A 23,188-nucleotide genomic window follows, 5' to 3' on the forward strand; every position below is an offset into this window, starting at 1 on the left:
ACATTCCCAGAGTGCGCTGCACGTGCTCTCCTGCGTGCCGCACAAGGGTTTTTCCCCCTCCCTCTCCCTGCCACTGCCTGCCTGCTGCCTTTCTGTCTGCGTCTGTAAGTCCACAGCAGAAGCACATTGTTTGGCATGTCAGAAAAGAATAGACTGAGCAACACGGCAGCCGAGTTCATCCCTGGTCATCTCTGAGAAATTCATCTTCAAAAAAAAAAAAAAAAAGCCGCTCCATTCCTAATTCCATCACATAACGAGTGACGCCATGGCACTGACGCTAGCGCACGCAGTGTGTATGTTATGGGAGTCAAAGGTTACTGGGATCAAATGTTGACATTAATTAATAAATTACCCAATTTCCCCTTGGGGATCAATTACTATTTTCTGATTTTGATTCTAAATTATGTTTAAAAATGGAGGCAAAGATTAAGATACTGCAAGGAGATTTTCTGGGAGTCCTTAGTGCCGAGACACTGTTCACAGAATAACAAAGGCTTAGTAATGACTATCCTCCAATGAGGGCAATACAAAGCTTAGAAGTCATGAGGTTTAACAAGTCAAAGAAAGCATCCGCATTACGATAAGTGTCCTGTAAGATCATCATAACATGCTAGGGGTGAGATCGCACCAGTAAATGCCCCCACCACCCACAGATTAGCATTCATAGTGAAACAAGGGCCCAGAGCAGGAATCACAAATCCTGACTGAATATACAAATCCAGGCTGAATAGTCTGACTCCTTTTGAAAGCATTGTATTGTAAATGCCCGTCTGCTGTTTGAGCGCAGGCAGGAAATCTGGTTTCAATTTGTTTAATGTTGTCTGAGATATGGGTGTCTTGTTCTGGTAAGCATAGTGGGAGGGCTGTGAGGCAGGGGCAGCTAGGGGGAAGAAATGGGAAAATACCTTTTGGTCAGGTAACAATTACACTCCTCTGCATGTCACCCACCCAACAGAGCTCATAGGAAAGTATGCAGAACTTGGAAATAACCGTGCCACCTCTGTCCACAAGGCGCTATTTGAAAATGTGTGCTGCTATCAAGACCAATGGAGGTACTTTTATGGTACTTATCTGTCGCACAAGTGCATACCACATTCCGACATATAAAAAATAATAAATACTGTGATAACCAATATGTATTTTCTGCTACAGGGCATGAATTCAGCAGACTGTCTTGCACATCATTGTGCATCAAAGAGATGGTCCTTCGGTTGTTAGATGTTGCCAATGTGAGGAATTCATTCCATGGGCAGGGGAGGACAGGGGGGAAGGAAGGCAGCGGACCCAGAGGATTCTCACAGCGACCTCGCCGTATGACCAATCAGAGCAGGAAACACCAGTTTAGTAGGGAGGAAGTATCTGTGACACGTGGACCAGCTGTGCGCCATAAAGGTGGGGCCAGACATAAGCTAATGCAAGCGACTGCCCAACGCCTGTCGAGGCGAAATTTGTATCCGTGCTTAATGTGAGCTGTCCGGGATGTGATACATGCGGAAATCAGCTTGCTGGTATGTACTCCACTAGAGGTGTCGCTGGTTTTGCCACAGAAAATGTGTTTCTGGAGATCAAAGAAGGATTTTGGCATTTTCGTAGGTGAAGAGAAGGAGAAGGGCTGTAGACGGCAGGAGGAGGTTGTGTTATATAAGACCGGATGAGCAGACACTGCTAAAATTAAGCTTTCTTCCATGACGAGGTCAAGTTTGAAAACCACAGCCAAGTGGGGTCAACTTCATCCACGTCTTTGCTTTTGGTTGAGACCGTATGATTTCGTCAGTCAAAGTTCAGAGGAAAATGCGTAACTGATTTGTCAGTGCAACCAAATGTTTTCATTCACCATTTGACCGTGTAGAATGGAAGTGTATTGGAAGCCAATGTGCATTTGGTCATGTGTGACCGCATCACCCATTCACATGTACATCTTTGATATACAGAGTGCACAGTGTACCAACATACACAATGTGCTTTGAGGCACAGGCTGTGAGTGTCTTTTATATCATAAACATGATTTCCTGATCTAATACTCAGCTGCACATGGCTTTTATGACTTCATTTTCCCTCATGTTCTAGTTTGGGGGGTCACCGGTTCAGTTTGGTAATAACATAAAAGCAAATTTGGAAGTAATTTATCCTTATACATTCCACTTTAGGGGTCAAATAAAAAGGATGAGGCTTGAAAAGTCAATCCCAGGTGGCTCACCCATAACTCAATAACAGGCCCACTTAAGATAAGCTCAGACGCAACACAAAAAACACAAGTGCCACTAATAAGTTTATCTTTCCATCTCCCACAGATTATAGCGCCAACTCAGCTTAATTTGGTTTCAAACTGGATAAAATCCTATATGTTCAGCTGCCATCGTTCACATAAAAGTCTTAACAGCATTCTCCATACATTTCTAAATCCAATTTGATAGGCAACGACATACGCATGACATGCTTGGGAGAGGAACCTAATGGGTTTCATGGGACAATCCAGTCAGTCTTGTATTACAATGGGTGCCAATGTGTCGTTGAAAAAAGATGAAAAGACCACCACGGTCAGGTCACTGGAGGTTACCACATGAAAACGAGCCCAAAATAACATCTGGCCCATCTTCTAGTCTACAGACACTGGCTGATCTTAGATGGACTGGATGGATCTAAATTAGATGGTGAGAAGAATTCCACACTGCCAGCCGTCTACAAACATGTTTTCGATGAAATGTATGTTGCTTGAATTTGTTCCAATGCTTGAATAACATTCAATTAATTATTGCATTACACAAAAGGATTTCTTTAAAACTGGGCACTCTGAGGTAGCGTTTTCTATAGAGAACTATGCCATAGCCTTCATTTTGAATTCAAACGACTTCAAAAGCATTCGTTTTCCCAAAAAGCATTTCAGCAGCAATGGGGTTTCAGCGTGATGGACAGAAAAAAAGACTTCCCTCTCTCCACTTCTTTCTAGCATGTCAGCTTAACCCATCAGCTTTACCCATCTGCCTGTCACTCAAGGCAGCACAATGAGGCCGTGGCCAGACTGGGGTCATTATAAAACCATCAACAAAGCAACAGACCCCCAGGGACTGCCAGGGGCAGCCTAATCTGGACCCCTGTACAGGCCCAATGGGTGGTCTCTCTCTCTCCACATATATACGTGGGACATTGTAGCTGGATGGTGGGGCTGTCGATGGGGCAATCAGTCACACACAAGCATGCATTTGCACGTGCACAGATGCCCACTCACACATTTGCAAATACGGGGAAACACTTTTTTTTTTTAAAGGATGACATATTAACAGCAACTGAATATACGTTGCTAGGTGAGACAGCAAATTCATCACAAAAAGAGAAGTTCACAGGGTGCGGGTAAATTATCAACAGAATGTAGAAGCATGTAAGTTTCAGTTAGTGAAACTGAAAAAGGAGAGGAGCAGGGGACTCTTTTGACAACTTATGCAAATGCTCTCTTCATCCATCTTGTCATTTTAGAAGTGCTAAATGAATCACTTTGAAAGTGAGAGAGAAGTGTCTCCTTCGCTTAAGCAACAGAAGTTCTCTAAAGCCCATCTGTCTGCCAGTAACGGTGGCACTAGGTGACTAAATAAGTAACACTGGTCTGTTGGGCAAAGGGGAACATCCTCCCAAACGGTGCATGTGCTGATTACAGTGTAGAGGACTATTTGCTTTTATTAGCAAGAGGAAATACTAAATGGATGAATGGAGTGTGTGTGTGTGTGTGCGTGCGTGTATGTTGGAGGGACTGACAGGGGGATTCCAGACACACAAACATTCATCTGGAACCGAAGATCTCATGCTCACGTTGCACACACAAACGCGCACGCACTCAACCCTCCTCCAACTTCTTTCTGTGGCCCAATCAGTACAACCAAGGAAGGAAATGAGTGTGTGTGTATGTGTGTGTGTATGTGTATGTGCATATTAGGGGGATTCACTGCCTTGCTCAGACCTAAATTCCCAGGTAACTAGTGTAACTAAGCAGTGAGTCAGAAAAATGTGTCTCACCCCTTCCTTGTCATCAGGAGGTAAAATGTTGATTCTAAATGACTTTGAAGAAACCACACACACATATAAACACACTGAATGTTGTGTAAGGGCATGTAAATTGGATAGACTAGATATCACTTCCTTGAGTCAGCTAACTTGCCGTGTAATTTCTGAACATAATAATCAATGTACAAAACAGAAGAGAAGAGAATGCACCATTGAATAGGAACACTTTGTCTGAATCATACTAAGATACCTCTGAGATGTAAAGATAACAGAATTAGTGGTTTAGGGCCTGATGTGTAATCAGATGAAGGTTTACATACTGCTGCTTGTAGTTTAAAGTTTGTAGTGTGTGTTGTACGTCACATTCGGATGCACATCCTCAGTGATCGGCTCATATTTATCTATATACCCACTTTGGGCAAACTTTTGTCAAACCTATGTGTCTAAATCACTCAGGATTTTTGGAGCTTGGTATAATCTGAGCTCTTGTTTATTCCTACTTCCCAAAGCTTTTTAATGAGTTAGGGAAAACTTTCAACACTGAAAGGCTTCAAAACATTAAGCAAATTTATAGTCCAGTAATTTTAGGCCAAAACTGGGGTCAACCTAGGACAAATTGCAAGAGAAGCAAACTCAACTGTTTTTGTATCCTCAGTTTGTCCTGAGTGAGAGAAAAAAAGTCCCAAAGAATCCCACTGGTGGAAAGTTTTGAAAATCACCTATATATGACCATATTATACCAAAAAACACCCTTTTTAACACACAGGTGAAAGGGGTTCAAAATTTTACTTTCAGATGTCACTATAAAAATTCAGTTAGTTATATATATATATATATATATATATATAAGTATATATATATAAGTTATATATATAGTAACCTTGAATTAAAAGGTTACTATATAACAGTGAATTAAAAGGTTACTATGTGTATAATAACCTTTTAATTCACTGTTTAAATATCTGTTCTGGCATTTATTCCTTATATTCCTTATTAGCATATATCAAATCAGATAATGTGTGATATGCATGTGTAAACAGAATAATTCAAAGAACTTGTAATTGACTTTTTTTTCTTGTCTTTGTGTGTGTAATCAACATGTGAATTTTTATAGTGATATCTGAAAGTAAAATTTTGAACCCCTTTCCCCTGTGTGTTAAAAAGGGTGTTTTTTGGTAATATGTGGTCATAAATAGGTGATTTTCAAAACTTTCCACCAATGGGATTTCTTGGGACTTTTTTTCCCTCACTCAGGACAAACTGAGGACACAAAATCAGTTGAGTTTGCTTCTCTTGCAATTTGTCCTTGGTTTTTTCATAAAATGACTGGACTATTAGAGAGATTGTCAGCTCTGGGTGGAGGGATTCTATTAGAAGATGTCAATGTTGATAACAAGACTTTTTTAAGTGTAGTATCTTACTTGACATTCCTGTTCTTTGTCTTTGTATTGCACTCTCATTTGCTCTTCTCCTTCCTACATCCGTACCTTCTATATTTAATTTTCCCCTTTCTCTCCTTTGTATGATGCACGCTGTGTGTGCTGTCCTTTCGGAAACTTTGCTGTCTTGCCCAGCTCTTCCCCAGCCCTGGTTTGTACTAACTGGGGATCCCCAGTCAAATGGATAATGTATTTGTAGATCACTGTCATGAAAACATTTGAGAATGAATGATGTAACATACTATCAAAACTGTATAGGCCAGCAGGAGCTAAGAGGTTAGATAAATGCACTTGGGTGGTTTGAATCCCTGTAACAGCAGGGGAAATACAGACAGGCTATCTGAATGAGCTCTCCCTTTCCTTCAGCATCTACCACTGAGGTTCCCTTGAGCAAGGCACTTGACCCTCAGCTGTTTCAGTGGAGCTGGTCAGTGGCCAACAGTAGGAGCCTGTTGTACAGAGAAGCCAGGCATGAATGAGTTCAACTGTTGAAAGTAAAGTAGATCAGACGACTTTTCCTGGATAAATAAAGGTTAAAAAAACGTTGGCAGTGCTCCTTTTTACTATGCATGCGCTTGTACTGAGCTACTGTTGCTGGCTACCTTAATCTTAAAAGTCTCATCTCTCGCTAATTCAGGCTCTTCCAAAGACTCCTTTCAGTCTCTGTCTCTCTATTTTATCTAGTCATCAGAGCCCAGAGCACAACAGTTGGACATCAAAGGGCCGACAGTGAGAAGGGAGGGGTGTCTGTCTCTCCCTGTCCATTCCATCCCCGTCTGGGACAGTCACTGAGGGATTCCTGAGACTGGCCACAGGGGCCCTTGGCTCTCACTTTACACAGAGAAGCCCTATCGTTTGGCTTGGTGCTGCCAGGCTACCCGCTGGTGCCCTGTGAGTGCCCACTACATCACATTAGCGGCTTTTCATGTCTGTCCCTAGAGATGGAAGGTTATTGTGGAGCGGTGTGTCTGTGTGTGTGTGTGTGTGTGTGTGTGTGTCCGTCGCAAACCCTTGATGAGAATGACTGAGCGAGAGTCTGCCTTGCTGACCAAGTATATACACCAGCACAAATGTAAATGCACAAACACATACAGGGCATGCACATCTATCTATCTATCTATCTATCCATACCTATACATATATACATACATATATACATGCACTCACAGTCATACACACACAGCTTCATGCACACATACACCGCTTCTTCAAGCAACCCTTTACTCAGAATTTATTTCTGAGTGTGCTTTCTAGGTCAGTTAAACATACTTGTGTGAAACAAGAGACCATTAATCGATAATGGGAGCTGAAAATGAAAGTGTGGTACAGAGAGAAAGAGAGTAAGAGAAAAGGAGAGGATGAGACCAGGATCGCGGAGGAAGGGCCTGGGGCCAGCCTTTTGTCCCTGGTGAAAGGCTCTATTGTATTTGGAGGAGACTGCAGGGTGATAAAGCCACAAAAAAGATTCTTTACATCGAAGAAGTACCTCAATACATTGCTACACTATCTGTTGCAACTATAAAGAAGCACACAGACTAAATAAGAGCAGAATAAAACCTTTTTTTTTTTGTTTTTTGTTTTTTTGTTTTAAGAGTTGGCTTGCCGAGCATGGACACAGTACCAGGTTTGGAAAATTATGCTTCAACAATATGATGAAGATGCAGAAGTAGTGCTTGATGTTCACCAAGCTGGACGGATGCAAATAACTCTCACCTGTGTTTGCATCAGATACAAAACTTTACCCAGAATATTAGATAATTCAAGAGTCCCCTCTCTAGATTATTTTTTGTCTTGCAACCCACTCTTGGTCACCATCCATCGGTTGGAAAAAAAAAAAGTCCTAATACTGTTTAGAGGCACATTTTGGATCAGTCTCTTTATGGTCAGCCAGCCATGGATCCGTCCTACTGGGCTCAATAATGTGAACAGCTACTCACCACAGAGGTGAGCGCCATCTGGAAGCTGTAGATGCGGGCGAGGCCGAAGTCGGCCAGCTTGATCTGTCCTCCGCTGGTGACCAGGATATTCTGGGGCTTCAGGTCACGGTGAACCACGCGGTGCGAGTGCAGGAAGTCCAGCCCCTGGAGCAACTGGTACATCATATCCTGTTGGATGACACAATGAAAACAACAGTGGCTTAGAGACAAGCAGGTGGACAGGCAAAAACAGGACAAGGACATGACATAATCGAATGGAGAGGAAGACAAAGAAAGTGTGATATTATTGCATTGGGACTTGCAGAAAGGGACATGAAAGCTACTGGTTTTGAGTACGTGACATACGGAGGATATTCAAGAATGAAAAGCGACAACACAGACCAGATGGCCGATGTCTGGAAAAGCCCTATTTCATTTTTTTTATATGTGAAACTTGATGTGTTTATTTTGTTAAACAAGTCATCCCAAAATATTCAAATGAAGACAGGCTGCATGACCTCCCACATCAACGTAACATTTGCATTCATTTCTGTCAGGCCAAGCCACAACAGGCCTGAGGGGAGAGCTGAATGACAAGTCCCTGGAGTGGAAAGTGACGTGAAAAGGCTAAGGCACTGTGGTACGGAGGGAGTTAACTGGAGAGGGCCTGTGTCTTTTCTAGTCGGCTGTGGCAGATGTTTGATAACCGACACAGAATGAGAGAGAGAGAGAGAGAGACAGAGAAAGAAGCGAGCGAGGAGAGAGACAGAGGGAGAAATGATAGAGAGAGAGAGAGAGGCCCTGTTTTGCAGAAGCAAGGCTCTCTGTTTCTCAGCAGCTGTCTTGCTATAGCTAATTGGAGCTCCCACTCTTTTTATGCCCAAGAGCTGACCTCAGAAATGGCCATATGCATTGTATCCATGACACACTAGCCATAGTAAACTCGAATGAACTGGAGTGAACTATGCCAGCCCCGCTCAGACTTGTTCTTTTCAAACTGAATAACTGTCAAACGGTTCCAGCACCTGTAAACAAATAGCAAGTCATTATACGTGATTCAGGCCAGCTCGTTTTGGCTCGGCCACGCTCATGAATAAAAGGGTACCAGGGAGCACACATGCCATTTGTATTTGTATAACTATTTTGCACTGTAGCTCCAACACAGTTTTGAAAGCAAATTCACCTTTCGGTCTTGTGATGGATAGTGAGATAGAGAAATAGAGAGCTGGTCTGGGTGGGCTGAAATGAAAGTCTCAACGATCATTTCCTCTGTTAGAAAACCACCCAAGAACTCAACTGGCGGCAGTGTGATAGTGGTAGTGGGGGCAATATGGAGATAGGGAGAGAGATGTGGACAGATTAGCGGAGAGGCTGGGGTGGGAGAGCAGAGCACATGGAGGGGGAGAGAGAGAGAGAGAGAGAGAGAGAGAGAGAGGGAGGGACTGAGGACAATAAGAGTGGTAGAGACACAGGAGCCCTCACAGCAGTGACATGAACTGCCCTGATGCTGGGGTGGTGTGGTGCATCCTAGTCCATATACCCTTCTACACACACACACACACACACACACACACCCCGAAACCCTCCGCCAAGACCTCACAAGTGACATGGACCTGAGCCCGCGGCTCCATTCACTGGCCTACCAGCTGGTGAGTGATTCAAAGAGCTCAAACAAGGGGTCTGCACACTCAAGCAGAAAACATTAGCAAACGGCGCGGGCCTGGCTGCTGTGCAGGCCATAGAGGAGGAGACAGGGCGCCCCCACAGAACACTGCAGAGATGGGGAGTGGGGTGTGTGTGTGTATGTGTATGTGTATGTGTATGAGCATGTGTGTGTATACGAATTGCACTGTGTTCCCATAGGTCTTTGTTTATGTCAATATGTATGTGTCTGAATTTACATTTGTGTGCATGCATGTATGTGTATAGTTGTGTCAGTGTGTTGGTGTGCTTGTGTGTGTGTGTGTGTGTGTGAGTGCATGTGCGTGTGTGTGTGTGTGTGTGTGTGTGTATGGGTGTGTGTGTTTGCGCCCTCCAACCAAGGGCAGGCAGGGTGCGTAAACAGACCTTCCTTTCTACATCTCCATCCAGCCATGACCTAGCTAGCAGGCCACCAGACAGACAGAGCCATAGGAGAGCAGCAGGCAGTTGGTTATTGTGTATGTGTGTGTGTGTGTGGGTCTGTGTGTGTGGAGTGGGGGGCCGACACAATAGCATCACCCACATCAGTTCCTCTCTGCTTTAAATAGCCATTTCACCGTGCTTCCTTTCAGCAGCATTTCCTACTAAACACTAATTATCTCAGAAGTGTGACTCTTGGACAAACACACAAACAATCTCGGCCCCCTTGGCCTCACCACTGTCTTCTCTGCTGTATCAATTACCTTCACAACTGACTGATTAATGATGGACGTCTCAACAATGCTAAAGAAAACATCTTGGCCCGTTTCCACGATGACCATTTTATAGTGGAACTATACATTGAGAAACGAAAACAGCCAGCCCTAATACTGCCACACAGTTTTCAAGACCACATGTGGCACAGAGTGCAAGAGTGAGCCACCTCGTAGTCTGACAAAAACCTGATACCAGCAGAGCCAAAATAGTTGCTCAACGCGCAACTGTCTTCAGTTGGCAGCACTTCAACCGAAATCCCCAGAAACAACTTGGCTCAGAGGAAACAAAATCACACACAAAAAGCAACAGATCTGACCCCCAAAAAGCACGACGACCAGGAAAAAAGTAGTCAGCCCACCACAAGATGCAGTCAAAACATGGCTTTCTGAGTGCGCCTCCTTTTCTAATGCAAATGTACCAGAAGCGGCCATATTGTTTATTGTAGCTAGGCACAATGTGGGACATCTGCCGGTTAGCGTTAGTGTAATTCCCTCCCCATGCTTCATTAACCTCCCCCTTTATGGGCCCAGAGAATGGAGCTGTGGAAGCTTGGAGGAGGGTGGGTGAGACCCAAGCGCTGGCCCGGCTGAGGAGCACTGAGGCTGGGGCAGCCTTGCTGCTTGATGTCCTTCCAGCTCATTTGATTCCTGGAGGAGGGCCTCTTTCATCAATGACCATGTGGTGGGTCTTGAGTCTGAGTAAGGCTGAGTGGGTGGTGGAGGGTGGGTGGACAGGCTGGCCCAGGGTGGTGTGTCAGGGGGTGGATTGGTTTTCGGGAGTGGTAGGTCTGGGCTTGATTGGAGCAAGTTGGGGCTGTTTGGCTGAGGTTGAATGTTTTGGCCTGGTTTGGGGTGAACACAGCTTCACATATTAAAGGGTGACACATGGAGATGGGGTTTTACTAGCTGGGCGACGTGTGCTAAACTCAGAATGGCTCGGCTGAGTTGGAGCAGTCTGTGGCTGGCAAGGGCCTGGGGGGGTTAAAGGGTAGATGGCCGGGTGGGGATCCACAATCTGGTGTCATCTGGTCTGGGCAAGTGTAAATGAAGTTGTTGGAGCGGATGGGGTTAGAGGGGTCATTTGAGGGCGCTTTGGGGATTATTGTGCAGTGTCCACTGTCCTGGACATAAAAGAGGATAGTGCTTGTGTCATCTTGACACTCCATCATTATCCTTTCGTCCCCACATGACTCCAGCTATATGAATGTTAGAGAGGACTTCAAAGTTTCATATCTACTCAACAAGTGGCTGACTCTTTATGGATCTTGTGTTGGAATGGATGGTACACTAATGAAACATAAATGAGTTGACATTTGACTGGTTTAGTAATAAAATGCATGTAATTTGCTAAAACTACTAACAGCTACTTAATGGTTTTGTATCAGTTTTCAGTGGGCTGAGACAAAATAATGGATAAATCACTTACTTTGGCAATAAAAGATTTGCCTATGGGTCACTATTATTGCATCAACACAATAGAGTGTCACTTGGATAGCTGTGAGTAATTATATATTTAAAGACAATGATGTAATCATCACAGTGTACAGATAACCACAGAAACTATACAGTGCTGCATAATGTTTCAACCTCAGCAAAAAATAAAACCCTGGGAAAGCCTCAGGTGGGATCTACCTGACTCGCCCATGCTTGCACAGCATCCCACCACCAGTGCAGTTCTACACAACTTCCACACATAAACTCCGCCCTGGGGTGAGAAACGACAGTTACTCTAGCTTCTTTAACTTCTCTGTTTCCAATTTGACACGTTAAACTCTGAAGGCCCCTCTCCAAAAATAGAGATATATTTCTCCAATATTTTACTTGATACATCCACAGACCCTGGGGTGAAATATGATGAGATTTGTAACAGAGGTGTGTGTGGGAAAGGCTGAAACAAAAAGAGAACAAGCGATAGAGGAAAGGAGCTGGCAACACGTCCATTTCCGACCTTTTGGGCGATGTGTAAGTAGACACTATAGGAGCTGGACTTGGTTAATACACTGAAGAAACTGATAGTGGTGATAAACTTCACAGGGTTTGAATGTGTTGTACTCTTGAGGACATTCTTGAGATTGCAAAAAAACACAATGGTTGATACTTGGCAACGCGTTCTGCCTTGTCTTCTATCTTCTATAAATCATTTATACACTTTCCACCTACAACTACATTACCTTCAAGCTGATTTTTTCCCCCTCAAAATTTCCTTATGTGCTTTTTCAAAGCTAGCTTCAACACTCAAACATGTGCCCACACACACACACACGCATGCTTTCGCTGTCTCTCATCTGCAATACAGGGTAAACCGGGAGAAAGAGGGCAGAGTGAAAATAGAGAAGGCAGGGAGCCTCTAATTTGGAGCCCATCTGCCACATGTGCTGCCCTTCAAAACGCCCCAGCACCTCTGATGTTGGAGGGAACTGTACTCCATCCTCTGTCTCTGGCCAAGAATACTTCCTCAGTACCACATATACAAGGTCCTGGTCACACAATATTCAGTCCACAGAGGATTATACAGAGGCTTTCTTTATATTTCTAAAGTAATATTACAAATTGAGTTCTGATGCGTGTCAGAATTTGTCAAGGACTGGAATGTTGAGTGTGTTAATGCTCCGTTACACTCTACAAGTGAAGTAAACAGGACAAAACTGCAGTATAAAGGCTTGGCAGCTGGCACTAACTCTGGCATGGCCACTCGCGCTGACTACTGAAGGCTCCCATTCACAGCAGAAAGCGGTTTTCATCCCCAACACTAGACAACAACGCTGCTTACCTTGATGGTTTCAGGCGGCACTCCAGGGTCAGGGGCTTTCTCTAGGTAGGTGGTCAGGTCCTGGTCCACATGCTCAAAGACCAGGGTGAGTTTGGTCTCACGGTCAGTCCGAGACACAGTACATACATCAAACAACCTGAAACAACAACAATAAGTAGAAGGGATCAATTCAATTGATTCTACATTATTCTATATCTTCAAATAGATTTTTGGAAATTTAAAAACAGCTCTGCTGAAGTGTGACTTCCAAGATATCCATGGTGCCCCAAGCCAACAGATTTGGGTTAAACTGCACTTACAAATATTTCACTGTACTTGTTTTAAATGCTGACTGCCCGGTGTATTAGTGTATCAAGGCAATTTCAGATAATTGTCAATCACAGAAAAAAAATGTCAGATCTCCTGTGATTATCTAAATCTTCTGGCACTCATGGATTTCCCTACGTTGCAAACTCCACCCACATTCAAACACCAAGAAGTGCTTCCAAAACAACCTGACCCACATCTCAAGACTGCTGTGTTAACAGAAATCCTACATTTCCTACCTTGAAGGTCCTCATCTAATGTAGAAAGATCCAGTTAGGTAAGAGGAACCCAGTGTCAGATAACTGTCCAGACCTGTTTTATGACAGTTTGCAATGCCTTGGATAGTGGAGCTCTCTTCGTTCAATATACTGCCTTGCAGGTTTGTGAGGCTGCAGGAAATGCTGTTTATTTATGGTGGCAAGAATTTTCATATGCCACGGTTCATCCTGATAATACTAGTTGGTCTCAGGTTACTCTGGAAAAAAACATTTTGCTTCCATGCAGAGCTCTTAAACATTTAATACCACCAAACCCCAAACACCAACGTTTACGGTTGTATCTTGCTAGGCAACAAACTAAGGCCAAGAATCCAGATTATGTCGGTAGAGCTGCCAAGGCAGGCTTTGGTGAAAAGCTGAAAAAAGCTATCCAGTATGTTCTCTTCAAAGAGCTGGGGACCACAACCAGCATTCCTCTACCAGCACCATGACAACTCCTGATGCTCCATGGTAACCCAGGCAGAGCTCGTCTGGTACTGCTGCAGAGGCAGCATCTCTCATCATGGCAACCGAGCATACACAGAGAACCAGGATGGATTTCCATCAAAGCCCTGACCATGGTGAGCTCCATCAGCACAGTGAGAACCAATGAGGTCTGTTGAATACAAAGCTTTCATGAGACAACGCAAAGACTGATGGAGGGTACCATGGTCTCTCAATGGGAACTTCAAGCTTCCAAAGCTGGAACTGATCGAATGAGAAGACACAAAACCTCTGCAGCTAAATTTATGATTAGTGCTACAAATACATTTTACTGATGGCTCCTGGTAGACAAAGCCAGTTCAACATTTGAAATAATAATGTGCAATGCATGCATATGTGCCATTATATCTCAAACAATACTAGCTAATCTGCATGAGCTGTTGCAAATTAAAGCATGGAAAGGAACAACTGAGTCCCAGGAAGACTTTCATCATGCTCCAACGCAGCATCATGCATCAGCTTGTAATCAGTGGACTTGGAAATCCTGGAGTCGGCAAAGGAGTGAGAAGCAGTTCTTCCAAGGTATTATTACTGTGTATGATGTCAGAAAGTAGACGGCAGCCTCCTCTTGAAGCACCAGGGTTAAACGCCCCTCACGGCCCGATTGTCGGGCTACAATAGGGGCTCTCAGCAGACACTGAACATATGGAATGAATAATGGGCCTCATTACAAACATCCAGGGGTTGCCTGGAGTTACACAGAAGGCCCACAATGCACCCTTCCTGACTTGAGCTGGTTGGCCATGCTGGTTGGCTACACTGGATATTACTAAATTTTATTGTGGTGTTTTCACAGCACCAAATATATATAAATCACCAAATATAACTGACTTACCACAACTTGAAGACCTGCTGACGCATTTGTCTTGCAGTAAGAACAAAAAGTATTGTGACCCCATTAAGAGAAAAACAGAACCATTATCCTCTATTATTCATTGATACATTGGGGAATTATTGTTGGAGGCACAAGGGCACTAGCCATGCTTTTGAAATGACTATTTAGAACTTCCCCTTCAGTCCCAAAGCACTCAATATTCCACCAAGGTAAAACCTTGAGCAGCTCCAGCACATGACGTAGTAGCGGACAACCATACTGACCTCTTTAAGCAAATAATTCATTCTAAAACTGAAAGAAAAAGTCCTCTGTGTGTGTGTGTGTGGGTGGGAAGATGGGGTCATTGTAGTTGACTTTTCTGAAGCTAGTGGCCTTCATTTGCAGCCCTGTGAGCACAGTTACAGTTAATACAAAATCAAAAACATAATGATCATTACTCCATTGCATTGCTAAACTAATGTAAAATAGCTCTTGCAGTTGGATGGCCTAATCTTTCGTGAGACGTTTGTGAGTGTTTGAACTGTCAGTTGTGTGTCCATCATTGGTCCCGTCAACATGACCACGAGCACAGCACAACCATACCTGCTCACTCATTGAACATGACTCTAGATAAGGGCATTGTGTCAAATATTCCATTTTGATATGAATAAAGAGTCAGAGAGTGTGCTCACACCATCCCACTTTAATCAAACCAGTGCCTGTTTTCTTGACTACAAGGTGGACCAGAAGCGTCTACTTTTGAAAGGTGCTGCACCTGGTGTTCTTATAGGTAGAGGAGATTTCTAAAGGCGAGACATGTTCAACTTGTTAGAGGAGCAAGCATGGTGACGGCCATTGTGATTTGAGCTGACCAATCACAGGGAAGAGGAGGCAGTGTTTTTCCGCCATACACAGGCTGCTTACAATGTGGGGCACCAGCCAGAATGAAAATGGAGGAAAATGCAAATAAATAAGCAGGCGGTAGCTGTTATTGTGATCATAAGGACATCAATATGGAGCACACGCCTGTGGTGTGGGAGTTTCCAGCCAGTGCTGCACAGTTGCACAGTAGTAATTGATAGTGGTGGCCACAGCAGGTGGTCAATATGCTTGTTTTTTCTTCCCTCCAATCATTAGCAAGAAATACAGATGAAGTAGGTATTTTTCTACCAAATGAATACATAAATAAAAAAGGAATGGTATGTGCCTGCAGTGATCATATGAGGCAATATGTTGGCCACCATATAAACCATTAAAAGGGAAGTAAGCCACAAAATAGGGGTACCATGTATATGTGAGAGAGAGTGACACACACATAGACATGCCAGACAAACTATCTCTCTCTGCCCCTCTCTCACCCACTCACACACACTTCCCACCTCTCCCCCTCACTTACCTGACAACATTGGGGTGCTCGAAGGCTTCAAGCTGCCTCAGTACCGCCACCTCCCGGATGGTGGAGAGAGGCATCCCTTCCTCCTCCGTCTGGACCCGAACTCTTTTTAGGGCGACAAAACGTCCCCCGTTCTTCAAATCTCTCGCCTTGTACACTTTCCCGTACGCGCCTTCTCCAATCTCGGCCACAGGCTCATACTGAGTACTAATACTTTCTTTGTCCATTTTTGCAGATGTGTCTTTTTATGTCCTCTCTTGTTGAAAATATTACGGGGAATCCCGGCGAGGGTGACGAGCCAGAGTTTCTCACAAAGGCATACTCACAGAAAAGAGTTGGCACATGCAATGCCTAGATAACAGGGAGACACAGATGGAGGAAGTCACCATCTTTGTCAGTTTTGGTCAAACTGTGCTCCAGGTATGCAATAACAGGACTGTCATCATGTTTTATTCCGACTATCAACACAAGAGCCCCGTTGCGTCCCAACTTCCACTCCTCCTCCTATTACGCATAGCAACTCATGTCCTACCTCCAACACTAAATAATATAAAATAAATCAAAATGATCTCATATGCACCTTTTTAAAAATAGTTTTGCGGTGCATGTGTTGTCCTCTGCATTCATTTACTCATTCAATGTGCAAATTCAATGTACATATATGTGCATATATGGGCTATCCAACATTATAAGTTTTTGGAAAGTATACGAAAAGAAGAACGCACAAAATCAGAACACAAACTTAGTCCTCCGTGTTGTTTAAGAAGGCAAATGAAATGTTCCAGCTACTTTCTCTGTCCTCTTTTATCAAAGTTTCTGTTTGTGGCGACACAAACTTGGCGAGCACGTGGCTGTCTACTGATTGCATTGTCTCAACTTCCTACAGTAACAGCCCATTTAAAGCACTTTAAAACGCACTTTTCAGCCCCGAAATCACTGCAATGTGTGAAACAATGCAGCAGCGATGTTATAAAGTCATTTCCATGAGTTTAACTTACCCGGTTTTTATTTACCCGAATTTATTTGTGCGTGAACTCATAATAATGCAGAAAAAAATAATTAAAAATCCCAACTAGTCTGGCAATTGCTCATTTAAGAGTTCAAAATGCCAGAGTTGTAAAACAATGATAAGATATTTACTGCGAGCCTCATAAAAACATTTTGGTATCAAATTAAGCATATAATAACCCCCCGATTTTTGTGTTTACCTTGCTTTATGCTGTCAATAAAAATGTCGTAACGTCGGCATGTCCGATAAAATGCTGAGGAGGCAGTGGTGTCTTGGATAAAATGTTAAAATGAACTCCTGCATCAAACACATCCCTGTACACTGTCCTCCATGCGGGGGCCACACAGGTAGTTGGACGGTGCAGGCTCTAACCCCCCATCTCTCAGACTGCACTAGCCCAGGCAGAGACACTCAAACAAGGGAGGAGGGGAGGAGGAGGAGGGGGGGCGTGCAAAAACTCAAACACACTGACACACACATACATACACACACACACACACACACACACACACACACACACACACACACACTCACTTCAACTTTTTTTTTTTTTTTTTTTTTTTGGGATGGTGGGGGGTGGAGATGGGGGGTAGGGGGTCACAGAACAAAGGCAAACGCGTGATATAGGCTACCCCTCCAAAACCACGCTCTTCTTTGGGTTTTCTTCTTTCTTTCTTCTTCTCTTTTTTCCATATATCCCCGGATAGGCCTATGCAACTGCAGCCCCGCTTGCCTGTGTGAGCTCCGTCTCTGCCTGGCTTTCCCACGCCGGCTGAATGTGGCCTGACCCCCTTCAGAGAGGTTTGACACGGAGCGGGGACATTTCCGCATTCCTCCCCGACTACAAAGGCTCACCGCCTCCTTTTTGCTCTCCCTCTGCCTCCTCGGTGCTTTACCATTCATAGTCCTCTCCGCGGTTTTTGTCTCTTGTGTCAGAACCGGGAGCACCGCAGGGGTGGGGAGGGGAGAGCGGAGGTTTATTGGATGGACGGCCACACTATCTATCGCTCCCTGAACCATTGAGAAAAGTCCCGCGGCGACAATGCAGCAGCGGGGGACGCAGTGTGACGGGCTCGCCTTGGATGGTCCGCCGGGTCAGGTTCAAGGCCCGCTGGCCTGCTCCGTGGCGGGGAGGACTCCTCTCCTGCAGGCACCTCTGCTCGGGTGGTCGCTTGCCAGCCTCCAAGTGGGCATCACGGTCATATGGCCTGCTGACAATGACAAGCGTCCCCAGATTTAAATTCTGCATGCTCAATTGATATAATAGTAACAACAGCAATAATGATAATAGTACTACTACTAATAAAATAATAATAGTGATAATAATAATATTGGTTGCATCAAATGTACAGGAGATTATTGGAAATTCTGCATAACCAATCCACAACACATTGACAACAGCAACAGGCCTTTTCCTTATTTTTTCTCCTCAGATTACACACAACTTGTCATACTACAACTAAAAATAATTGTCTATATTAATAACGTGGCAAAATAGTGTCAGAGAGTGGATGAAAAATATCAACTTTTCTACTTTATTGAAAATGTAAAATTATTAAATTATACTGACTTATTTATTTATTTATATTTCTTATTTATTTTGGTTATAGAAGAGATTCTATTCCTTCAAACACTGGGCTTGTTAATATGTTAATGTATGTAATATCATTGTGTTAATGAATTCATTAATCAATCAATAATTGTCAGTAATAAGATTTTAGAAGAGTGGCCAGTGTCAATTTAATTACAATTTACTCTGCACACTACACATTTTTAGCCCAGAGAAGTTTAAATGTAAATATTTTCTTTAATTATTATGTTATCTAATTATTAAGTTTTAATCAGTTTAAAAATCTTTTTTTTATATTTAATATATCTTAAATTATACTTTCTTTTTGTTTCATTGTTTGGTGGGGTAGTATTTATTAATTTAGGTTTATTTTACTAGGCCTATATTTTTAGATTTAAGGTTATGGCCTATCTAGGTTACTGGATCACATGCTGACATTTAAAACAATTTCTTATGCCCAAAAACTGCTTCAGACTCTGACACAAAAAGTTTGTATTTCACCAAGTCTCTCTTTTCATTGTGGACACGGTTGAGACATGACGAGACTTGATGTCAGATTATCCCAGTGAATGGCCAATTACAGGCGTGTAACCAAGCCCCATTATCATAACTTCATTTGAAGGCGTGTATTAGAGACGCACAGAAGATCACAGGAAGAGCATTCCCCCGGTGCTGAGATTTACATACAGACTTGTCTTGCATGTTGCTTGTAGAATACACTGATTTCCATTGAAAAAGTAAAGCTGGGCTGATAATGACATGGAAGTATGTATGGCAGTCTGCCCCGCCCAATCCTATAGACAACACCAAATTTAAATCATTTGCATCACAAAACACACAATGCAGACAATGTATCCCACACCAATTACTGTAAACGTGGACATTTACATTTCTCCATCATCATTGTTCATGTGAAATGAGCACTGAGAGCCATTGCCCAGATTGAACAAAATAGCATGCATACTCCTTATTTGGCTGGAGAACAAACCAATTAGATCCATTGTGTGCGGTATGGTGGGGATGAGAGAGAGAGAGAGAGAGAGAGAGAGAGAGAGAGAGAGAGAGAGAGAGAGACATACCTACTCAAACACCCAGTCTGAAAAAATGCATGCATAATCTCCTGTGACAATCATTGATTAGTCAAAATGTGACACATGAACATTTTCAAATTTCCATAACCTGGCATTTGTCTTTTCATTAAATTGCCTTGAACATAATCGAGTTCATGCAGTGAAGCCCATTGGATTAGATGCTGTATATGTCAGATTATAATTTAATTCTTAAGTTTATATTTCTGGAGAGTCTGCTTTTTGGATATTGGTTTCTTACTGAACTTTTTTTTTTTTTTTTTTTTTTGCTCTTGTGTTGGCAAATCCCAAGCAATCATAGACAGGAAGTAAAAGTCGCATTCTGGTGTCCTTGTGCTGTAGTGCAGTGGCACCATTTCAGTGGATGTTTAATTTTGCTGTTTTAAACTAGCCAACTTATTGTTAGGAGCCTATTTATGATTATGTCTGTTTTTCAAACCAATAAACTGACTGGAGTGCCAGCGCTTTTATCAAAACCCAAAGAGTTTAATTAATCAAAAAATGACACAGCTAACAGGGCAATATTTGAACATGCACCTTTGCATTTGATCATATTTCATTATTGCCAGAATTCAGATCATTAGACTTAAACTTTCCAGAGAAATATGTAGTCAGGGTATTTCTATGTTTGTGTTTTACATTTCCACTACCACTACCATTTAGATTGTTTTAATTAAATGATTACCGTGCCAAGTGTCTCAAACATTTAAATATATATATTAAAACAACTGCAGGTGATTGAAGCCTCCCTCCAAGCTTCAGGCCAACAAAGATGAAAGCATGTTTTGTGGTAAAGTTAATCACCCCTTATGAAAAATTTAAATGCTCCCACATGACAGTTGAGAAACTAAAGTCACAGTTGCAACAAATGCCTCAACTGGCATTTCAGCTCAGTATTCCCGATGATCCGCCACAGGCTTCCACAACATGCTGGAATGCTGCTTGACGGAGGCAGCACCTCTGAAATGATACTGGAAAACGTTATTGGCCTGTTTTCCCAGACAACACACTGTCACTTCACCAACAGTGTTGTCAAGTGTTTACCAGAAAGGTTGTCAAGACAGTTTGTCACTTATGGAGTCATCAAATAGTAAACTGACTTGGCAGCCTTCTCTGCATGCTCTGTTATTGCTGTGATAAGACAATACGAGCTGCTTGAAGCTGAACTAAAGTGCTAGGTAAGAATTAAGATAAGGAAAGGGAAAGGAAAAGAGAGAAAACCAAAAACTACAACTTTGAAGACAGTGTGGCTCACATTCATAGTTTTAATAATTTCTAGCAATTAATCACATTTTCTTAACTTTAGTTTAATACATTGTCTTAATTCATATGGTGCTGGATTTGAACATTTCAGAAAGAGCAGGGCGGTGTTTTCACTTTGACTCTCAGATGCATTGGTGTACTTTCCAGGGATATAACCCCCTAACGCACACACACACACACACACACACGCACACGCACGCACGCACGCACGCACGCACGCACGCACGCACGCACGCACGCACGCACACACTCCTTTGAAAACTGGTATTTTCCTCCTTATTTTCCTATACTATACTGTAATTTACTACAAGATTTCTGGGCTTTTTAATAACATTTCTACATAGCTATACATATGGAAAAGCTATTTATAGAAAGTGCTGCCATTATTGGTGGCAACACGTGAACTAGCCTGTAAATAATGTTTTTAATTTTGTACAGTTTTCAACAGTTTTCAAGTAAACCTAGCTAGCCTGGCTATTCAACTTATCCAATGGAATTGATGGCCAGATAACAAGCATTTAACCAGCACTGCAAATACAAAAATGGAATGTCCCCCCCCACGCACACACACCTGCTCAGATGTGAATGAAATGCAGTGTGCTAAACATTTTGTGTATGTGTGTATCTCTGAGTATATATTTGTATGTGTGCATGTGTGTTTGCCATTGAATGAGTGTGCCTTTGCCAGCACATGTGCATGTGTGTGTGTGTGTGTGTGTGTGTGTGAGCGCATGTGCGTGTGTGTGATAGTGTGCGTGTGCATGGCAGCTGCTGATCAGCCTTGCCAAGGGAGAATTACAGCCCTCCCAGGGGGAACAAGAGAGGCCAACAAGGGACAGGTGACTCCCAGTCACTCCCAGATCTCCTTACACTCACCCTCACTCCCCACCTCAACACACACACACACACACACACACACACACACACACACACACACACATTGATTGTATGCCTGTCTACTGTGTCCCATCTAATAGAGGGGGATGTCCATGCCACAAGGCATGAGGTGCAGTGATAAGAGGGTGAAGTGCACAGGCAGACAGCTGTCACACCTGGGAGGGAATGTGATAGGATGTGTGATATAGGATTCCTATTAATGTTCCTGATGTCATTGTCAGGATTTACAGCCATCACTTAGTCCCAGTGTTACATGTGAATTGAATCTTATCCTCCCATCAGCAGCTTTACTATTTGAGCGACATGATGAATGTGTAGCGTGGTCACTTCATTGTAAATCTCTCACTCCATACAACTGTAAGGTGTTGTGAGTAAGAAAGCCCTCAGATTTGCATTTATCATCATCACCAAGAGTCTGACGTGATGCTGGGAGACGATTCAGGCCTTCTTTGTGTCGCGGACTTGATTTCCCCTCTTCTTTCTTGTCAAGCCAGAGTGAAGTCCAGAGTGTGTGCTGAAGCAAAGCCCCTTCTCTTCTCTTCCCTTGTCCTCCTCTCCTCCCCGGCACCGGCCCCCAGACACAAGCCTCTTTCTGTTGGGCCATCTCCATGGCAACCAAGCCACTAACTTGAGGAGGCGACATAAAAACCTGCTCTTTTAGGGACACAGGAACACCTGCCACCTCCGCCGATGGGGAGGGCCGGGCTGGACACGCAGCCACGTGCAGGCACACACTCACATACAAATTCATGTAGTCACACACAAACAGAAATGCATGTACACGTACGGACACACACTCACACACTCTCTCTCTCTCTGACACACACACTCACACATAAACAGAGGATCAGTGTAACATTCAGATGACACCCCTAGCTAACATCTGCTCCCCTTTAGAAACTCATTTATCTTCCTATAACGTGTCTGCTTGGCTTTCTTTATGTGACATACAGGCACAGTTGAAGGAAAAATAAAGAATTCATTGTTGATAGGGGTTATTGTTTCAGGCTAAGCTACACATGGTTTATTATTTTAACACCTCAGCTTTAGTATGCTGATTTTTACACCAAACTTACTTGTCATAAGAAAATATATTTGAAGCTTTCCTTGTAATCTTCAAACACTTAAGCATTTACCTGCTCTGCTGAGTGGGCAGCTAATCAATACCAATGGCGTTTCAACAGCCTTATGTGAATGCTTATTGCTTATTAAATTGTAGTTAACCTCACCTACTCTTGAGACACTCCCTGATTGCAGGGAAAAAGAGTCTTTTACCGTGTGAGGTGGCAAACAACAAAACCACACTTACAGTGCGATACTACCAGTTCATTTGTGTAATAACCCTTACATGAAATACCATTTCTCTTTATTTGTCATTCATTGTTTCCCTTTTGAAGTATTGTTGTAAACAACACAGGCACAACCTCAATACCACGCTGATTTTGTATATCTGCTCTTATTCTTACTGACGGTGGTTTAAACTGCATTGTCAACAAAATTTTATTAACCGTTCAGACAACAACTCTTGTCAGTTTGACGACAAAACACACTGCACAATGCGGCTTGACAAGAA

General features: G+C 43.1%; 1 protein-coding gene across 2 annotated transcripts in view; it reads right to left on the bottom strand.

Annotated features, from left to right (window-relative positions):
* Positions 1-17,841, bottom strand: part of cdk6 (cyclin dependent kinase 6) — a 35,792-nt gene extending 17,951 nt beyond the window's left edge. The window contains exons 1-4 of one of the 2 annotated variants that reach the window (XM_030063968.1): positions 17,332-17,841; positions 15,792-16,139; positions 12,515-12,650; positions 7,370-7,537 (exon numbers count right to left, since the gene is read on the bottom strand). In XM_030063968.1, coding sequence (XP_029919828.1) covers positions 7,370-7,537; positions 12,515-12,650; positions 15,792-16,015 — 528 coding nt within the window. In that variant the 5' untranslated portion in view covers positions 16,016-16,139; positions 17,332-17,841. The other variant, XM_030063967.1, reaches the window with a different exon arrangement.
* Between the last annotated feature and the right edge of the window lie 5,347 nt (positions 17,842-23,188).

This window comes from Myripristis murdjan, chromosome 11 (genome assembly GCF_902150065.1).
Source record: "Myripristis murdjan chromosome 11, fMyrMur1.1, whole genome shotgun sequence".
Lineage (NCBI taxonomy): Eukaryota > Metazoa > Chordata > Actinopteri > Holocentriformes > Holocentridae > Myripristis > Myripristis murdjan.